The 6,000-nt window shown below is 46.0% G+C and overlaps 1 protein-coding gene across 2 annotated transcripts in view; it reads left to right on the top strand.

Moving 5' to 3' along the window:
• The first annotated feature begins 709 nt into the window (after window positions 1-709).
• BCAT1 (branched chain amino acid transaminase 1) overlaps window positions 710-6,000 on the top strand; it is a 66,891-nt gene continuing 61,600 nt past the window's right edge. The window contains exons 1-2 of one of the 2 annotated variants that reach the window (XM_007446271.1): window positions 710-815; window positions 1,903-1,974. In XM_007446271.1, coding sequence (XP_007446333.1) covers window positions 774-815; window positions 1,903-1,974 — 114 coding nt within the window. In that variant the 5' untranslated portion in view covers window positions 710-773. Of the gene's footprint in view, window positions 816-1,323; window positions 1,829-1,902; window positions 1,975-6,000 lie in introns of those variants that run through there. The other variant, XM_007446272.1, reaches the window with a different exon arrangement.

Below are 6,000 nucleotides of genomic sequence, written 5' to 3'. Positions count from 1 at the left end.
TAAATGTTGCCATCACAGGCCTACCTCAAAAAATTGTCAAAGCTGCTTGGTTGGGAACGCGTGGTCTACTTTGCCTGAAAGCGATGAATGGGTTGGGTGGGTAGGTGGGTCTAAGTGGCATCAACGTGTTTGGGGAGAAACATCTCTTAGGGGATGTGAACCTAGTAGCCCCGTGACACCCCAAGTTACAAATCAGGCTTGGGTAGGTGGCGGGAAGAAATCTAAAACCCGGATTCACGTTCTCCTTCAGTTTGCGCGTGGAGGCTGGTAGCAGACAAGAACCCAGGCACCACTGCCAGTCCCGGCTGCAAACTCTCGGGGCAGGAAGGGGGAGGGAAGCAGAAACTGCCTCTTGTGGGCTGATCGAAGGAAAATCTGCCCTAATGTAAATTAATTTCCCCGAGGTTGCCTTCCCCTGGGCGGAGGGGCGTTTCCAGGCCCACCCAGGCGTTGTTTGGTAAATAAGGATGCTTGCTGAGTGCCTGAGCCAGAAAGGCGCTCCTGCACTCTCGTGCCCTGGGGGTTGGGACTACGGCTTGGGGTTTCCCGACCGAAGGACCACAGTGACCAGACAGTTGAAGGTTTCTCCCCCAGGGATGCTGGAGGTGCTGCGCTGTTCCCTGCGCCTGGCCCTGGCCTGGGGTTCCGGGTGTTGGCGGCCGGCTCCGCGCGGTCCGTGCGCTGGAGCTTGGCCGCGCCGCCCGCTTTCGCGTCCAGCCGGGCGCTGCGTGCCGCCGCAGCTCTCCGCAGCCGCGCGCTCCCGGAGCCGCCCCATGGCCAGCCCTCCCCCCGCCGGCGCAGCCCTCGCCCGCCAGGTACCCCGACCCCGGGCGTTCGCGGGCGTAGGGGTGGGGCGGATTGGACCCCGGGTCCCGGAAGCCCGCGGGCCCGGCCGGGCGCGCTGCTGCTGTTTCCCGCACCATCCTGCTTCGCCTTGCACCACCGTGCTGTCTCCATCCGGGCGTCTCTTTCCCCAGCCCTGCCCGAAATCTCGAGTCCCAGCCTGCGAATTCCTCGGAGAAGCCCCCGCCAGACAGGTCTAAAGTCCCGCCGGGGACCCGCTCCGGAGCGCGGCGCGGACAGCCACGGGGAGCGTGAGGGTCGCCATGGAAGCCGCTTTGGTGGAGGAGGGGTTGGTGGGGGGAAGCGGAATTTCTGGGCTGCCAGAACTGACAGCCGCATCCTGCGTGCCTTGGCCACCCCAAAATATTTTGACCGCAGACTTCTGCCTCCTTGGATTCCCTTTCTTCCTCTTTCCCCTAGTAGTGTACCAGATTAGGGTTTTTTTTTTTTTTTTAAGGTCTTCACCGTTTCCAGTTCGACCTGTTTCCATTGTGTCCTTAAGTATGTTTAAAATTTACCCCCTAATTCCATGCGGTTTTGTCTTTCACGTGTGGGGCTTAGTGTCCTTGCGCCTGCATCGGAGGACCCTGCCCGTAGAGAAAATGGTTCACTCTGGTCCCCATCCTTTTTCTAGGCTTGCTATTGTGCGCCCGTGATCGACGAGACCACGAGGCTGAGCGCGCCCAGGAGGTTTTTTCTATAAATGGCTTAAAGCCCTAGTCTAGACTATTTTCTCGGATAAAAGGGGGAGACAATTACCTTCTTGTTCTTTGCTGGTGAACCCTGGCTCTGTAGGGCGAACCTGGAATTTAACCAGTCTGCCCGAAGCCGGCGGTGGAGGACAAAAACAGCCGCGACCTCCGGCAGGGCAGAAAGAAGGGCAGCCCTCGCAGGACGCTCTCCTTTGGGGCTCGTGCCTGGGTGTTTGATCCTCCTTTGCCTGTTTGCTTGGGGACCGGACCGGAGCGGAGCAAAGGGTGTGATGGTGAGTGATATTGATTACCCCAGACCCCAGTTACCCACCTAGTTTTTCTTAATGGATTTAATTCTTCTTTTAAGGACTGCAATAATGGATGCTCCGCGGAATGTGCCGGAGAAGGAGGATCAAAAGAGGTGGTGGAGACTTTTAAGGTAAGTTATTTGCCAGAGGCTAAGAGAGACAGCAATTCAATTGAATACAGCCATTTCTTGTTGAGATTGGGGGCAGTTTTCACTGTATGGGTTTATACAGTAATTTAGATAAGCTGCCATGCATTTTAAATTCCACTCTTCCAGAGGTAAAGTGGAGAGCAGTGCAGTACAGATGTGTCTAAAATTACCTGGCAGTCAATTGCTTATTTTATTTCATGAATTATAAAAGTTTTCTTGGAAAGTAACCAGTTCCTGAATTTCACCTAGAGGTTTACATGATTATATAATACTTTTAACCCTTCACCCTATTTGTGGAAAAAGTTAAACTCATGTATTTCGTGTTTAAGCAGCAGCTAACATTTTACAGTAAAAGGGGGAAAATGGCTGTATTTCCTTCTTTTCTCTCTGAATTATGGAATTTATACATCACAGAGGAATAGTGAGGAGCGAAAGAGAACGAATCTTGTAAAATACTTTAAAAATCATAAAATCATAAATGTAAGGTGTATTATCATTTTCTCTGTAATTCATTATCTCCACCTACTCCCGACCCCCCACACCACGGAGATTTCCCCCCGGGGGTTTTTTTTTTTTTTTTTTTTTTTTTTTGTCTCTTTCTGCTCTTCTGCTGCCTCTTTCAGTCACTGTCAATTGTCATCCATAGCACAGAGTGTCCTAATGATCTCACATCCTGGCAGGGTTCAGAGAGGGAGTGAAACTTGACTCATCAGTTTCACATATACCCTGCTCTTACTATGTGCCAGGGACTGTGCTAGGCATTGGAAATCCAAAGATAAATGTAATAAAAGATCTCTGCTCTCAGGACTTTTTAAAAACCAAACTATAATAGGATATATAGTAATAAGTTTGTGAACTTGTTCCTTGTCCTTTAATGTCCTCTGTAACCCAACAATCAATTACTCTGCTAGTCTATGAAAACTAAGCTCCTAATACATTTGAGGGACTTAGATGTTGAGATGTGGGTCCTTGAAAGAATGAGATAAAGAGGAATTCTACTTCATAATCTCCGAGGGTCATCTTATATAGTAAATTCCTCAATGGTTATAGATAAATTAATTTTCCCAAAGGCCTTTATATTTTTATACATAGAAGAATTGTTCGCAAATTGAAGAGTTAATTCATCATGGAAGTAATCTTCTCTTTGTTAATTTAGATTTCAGGTAAGGAGGGGTGTATTGATCGTCTATACTCATGTATTTGCATATCAAAACGTGAGTGGTAATGGTGGTTGTATTCACAGTGCAAATGTGATGAGGTAAACGAAAAATGAAATTGATAATTTGGGGGAGAAAAGTGGTGGCTTTTACAGGATCGTGTTGGCTTTGGGCGTATTCTATCTCCCTTTTGATCAACTCCATTTATAACTTTTAAATTGCCTTTTGGGTCTCATGGGTAGTTTTCACATTGCATCTCTTCCCCCATTTTGATAGTCATTTTAACGTGAGGAAACCGTTTCCCAAGAGTCCAGTAATGAGATGCCTTATTACTGGGAAATCCTACAGAATCTTTCTGTGGACTCCAGGGTTGTCCTTGTTTCAAGGAGGTCAGCTGTCTGTTTCTTCCCATCCCCCCTGCTTCCACAGAATGTGCCACTCCAAAAGCCCTAATTTATTCCTATTCGAACCTCCTTATTAGATTTTTAGAAAGTGTCTGTAAATGATAATGAGTGTAGCACCCATGGTTTTCCAAATAGAGCAAGACAAACGCACTTGTTTTAGAACAAAGTTATGCAACATCTGATACAGTTGTAATGCAGAGATAGCCTTTGAAAGTTTAAGTGCCAATTCAGAGAAGTACTGATGCCATGTTGGATGTTGTCTGAATGCTGGCTAATACAGCCCTCAGGTGCTCTCAATCCAGTTGCAATAGCCTGCTGTGGCTTCCCCATCTCAGACCAAATGGTTCCCCAACCACACATTTTGAGTCAAGAAATTGTTGTTTTTAGTATGCCTGTTTTTGTCAATATTTCTTGCCATTTCACAATCCAGTCTTTGTGGCCTTCCAAATTCTTACACAAGTATATGGTATCCTGACTTTGAAATTTCGGGACCAGGGAAGTCCCGAAAATTGGAGTTTTTAGTGAAATTCTGAAGCCACCTAATAGTACGTTACTTTGAAAAGCTGCATATAGGGGCAATCCTCACATACAAATCAGAAAATTAGAGGGTCACAATTCACATCATTAAGAAATTACATGTCTTGGGCTTCCCTGGTGGCGCAGTGGTTGAGAATCTGCCTGCCGATGCAGGGGACACGGGTTCGAGGCCTGGTCTGGGAGGATCCCACATGCCGCAGAGCAACTAGGCCTGTGAGCCACAACTACTGAGCCTGTGCGTCTGGAGCCTGTGCTCCGCAACAGTAGAGGCCGCAATGGTGAGAGGCCCGCGCACTGCGATGAAGAATGGCCCCCGCTTGCCACAACTAGAGAAAGCCCTCGCAGAGAAACGAAGACCCAACACAGCAAAAATTAATTAACTCCTACCCCCAACATCTAAAAAAAAAAATTACATGTCTTACAAGAGGATGTCGTAGTTTACTGAAATGGAACTAACACCTAGTAATATAATCACTTATATTCGATTTCTAGAAACTTAACTGGTATTAACAAGTTATTATTACAATAGCACTAAGTTGAGCATAAAAACATAATAAAGGCTTTGCCATTAACTAACCTGATCTCAGGGCAAGAGGTCCTACCCACTATGGGTGGTCTTTTTAAAGAGAGAATTCAAAAAAGTAAAAAATATATACTAGGCCTTGATCAATCAAGTTGGCTGTCTAAGGGTTTGGAATAACAACAACAACAAAAAGGTCTTTCATGAATTATAGTAGTACAAGTTTTTGTTTTCGGTTTTGTTTTTACACAGTCTGTTATGTTGAGATATCCAAAACTGTGAAGATAAATCCAGGTTTAGTGAAGTTTAGAACAGAATTAATCGGACATATTTGCTATGATACTGTGCTAAATGAGAGTTTGGCCAAAATAATAAAGAGAAATGACTCCCATTCCCAATTGTTCAAATCAATCTGAAGGATTTTATAAAGGAAACCAAGCATTTTGGAGAGTGAGCTGTCTATCTGGAGGGGTTGCATGAGCAGTAGGTAAGGCAAGTGTTAGGCAGTTGGAAAGCTGAGGATACCCCAGACTGCTGGGCTGGGTGGGGGTACTAGTTTCCACATTTACTGCTGGAGGAAGAAAGGAGGGAGTTTGGGTAAACTGGAGGCACCTGATGTTCTGCTTTACAAGTGGAAGAAATAATGGAGAAAAACAGGTGAGGGTGGGAAGACATCTGTAGCCAAGTTTTAGTCCTTCTATCTCTTCCCATGTTAGACAAGAATACGTAAATGTTCAGGCATTAGGCTAATGTATACCGCAAATACAGCCCCAGACACGTTCCTTGTTAACAGAACCCTGATTTTGTTTGCAGTCCTCCAACCGGCCCTGGATGACAAACCTGCCTTCCCAGCCTCCCTTGCAGCTAGAGAGATTACTATGACAGATTTCTAACCAATAAGGCATAGGGAATTTCTGGGAAATTTTTGCTTTTGTGATCAAAGGGAAGAGATTTGTCTGGTATTGTCCTTTTCCTCCCCTTTCTTTGGACTTTGATTAGATCATTAACACTGAAGCTACAGCTACAGCTGTAGCAGCCTTCTTTTGACCCAGAGGAGACGGCCAAGAAAATCACAGAGCCTTGACATTAACGGGTGCCAGCCGGCCTGGCTCCTCCAGACTTGTTACGAGAAAACCAGCTCCTGTTTGGTTTTCATTTACTTGCAGCTGAATGCATTGATTGGTAAATGATAAAAGGTTTATGCATAACATTAGTGAGAGGTAGAATTGTAAAAGGAAGCTAGTGCCTTGCTTGGGATCCTTGATTTTGGGGTTAAAATATTTGGACTCGAGTCTGTAGCCATTTAGCTGTTCATGGACTTTTGAAGGTAATGATTAAACATGTGATACTTCAAAGTACAAGTGTCTAATTCAGTGATCGATGTGGGAAG

Source organism: Lipotes vexillifer, unplaced genomic scaffold, assembly GCF_000442215.2.
Source record: "Lipotes vexillifer unplaced genomic scaffold, Lipotes_vexillifer_v1.1 scaffold477, whole genome shotgun sequence".
In the NCBI taxonomy this organism is placed as follows: domain Eukaryota; kingdom Metazoa; phylum Chordata; class Mammalia; order Artiodactyla; family Lipotidae; genus Lipotes; species Lipotes vexillifer.
Note: the sequence above shows the minus strand (reverse complement) of the source record. Positions and strands in the feature narration are given on the sequence as shown.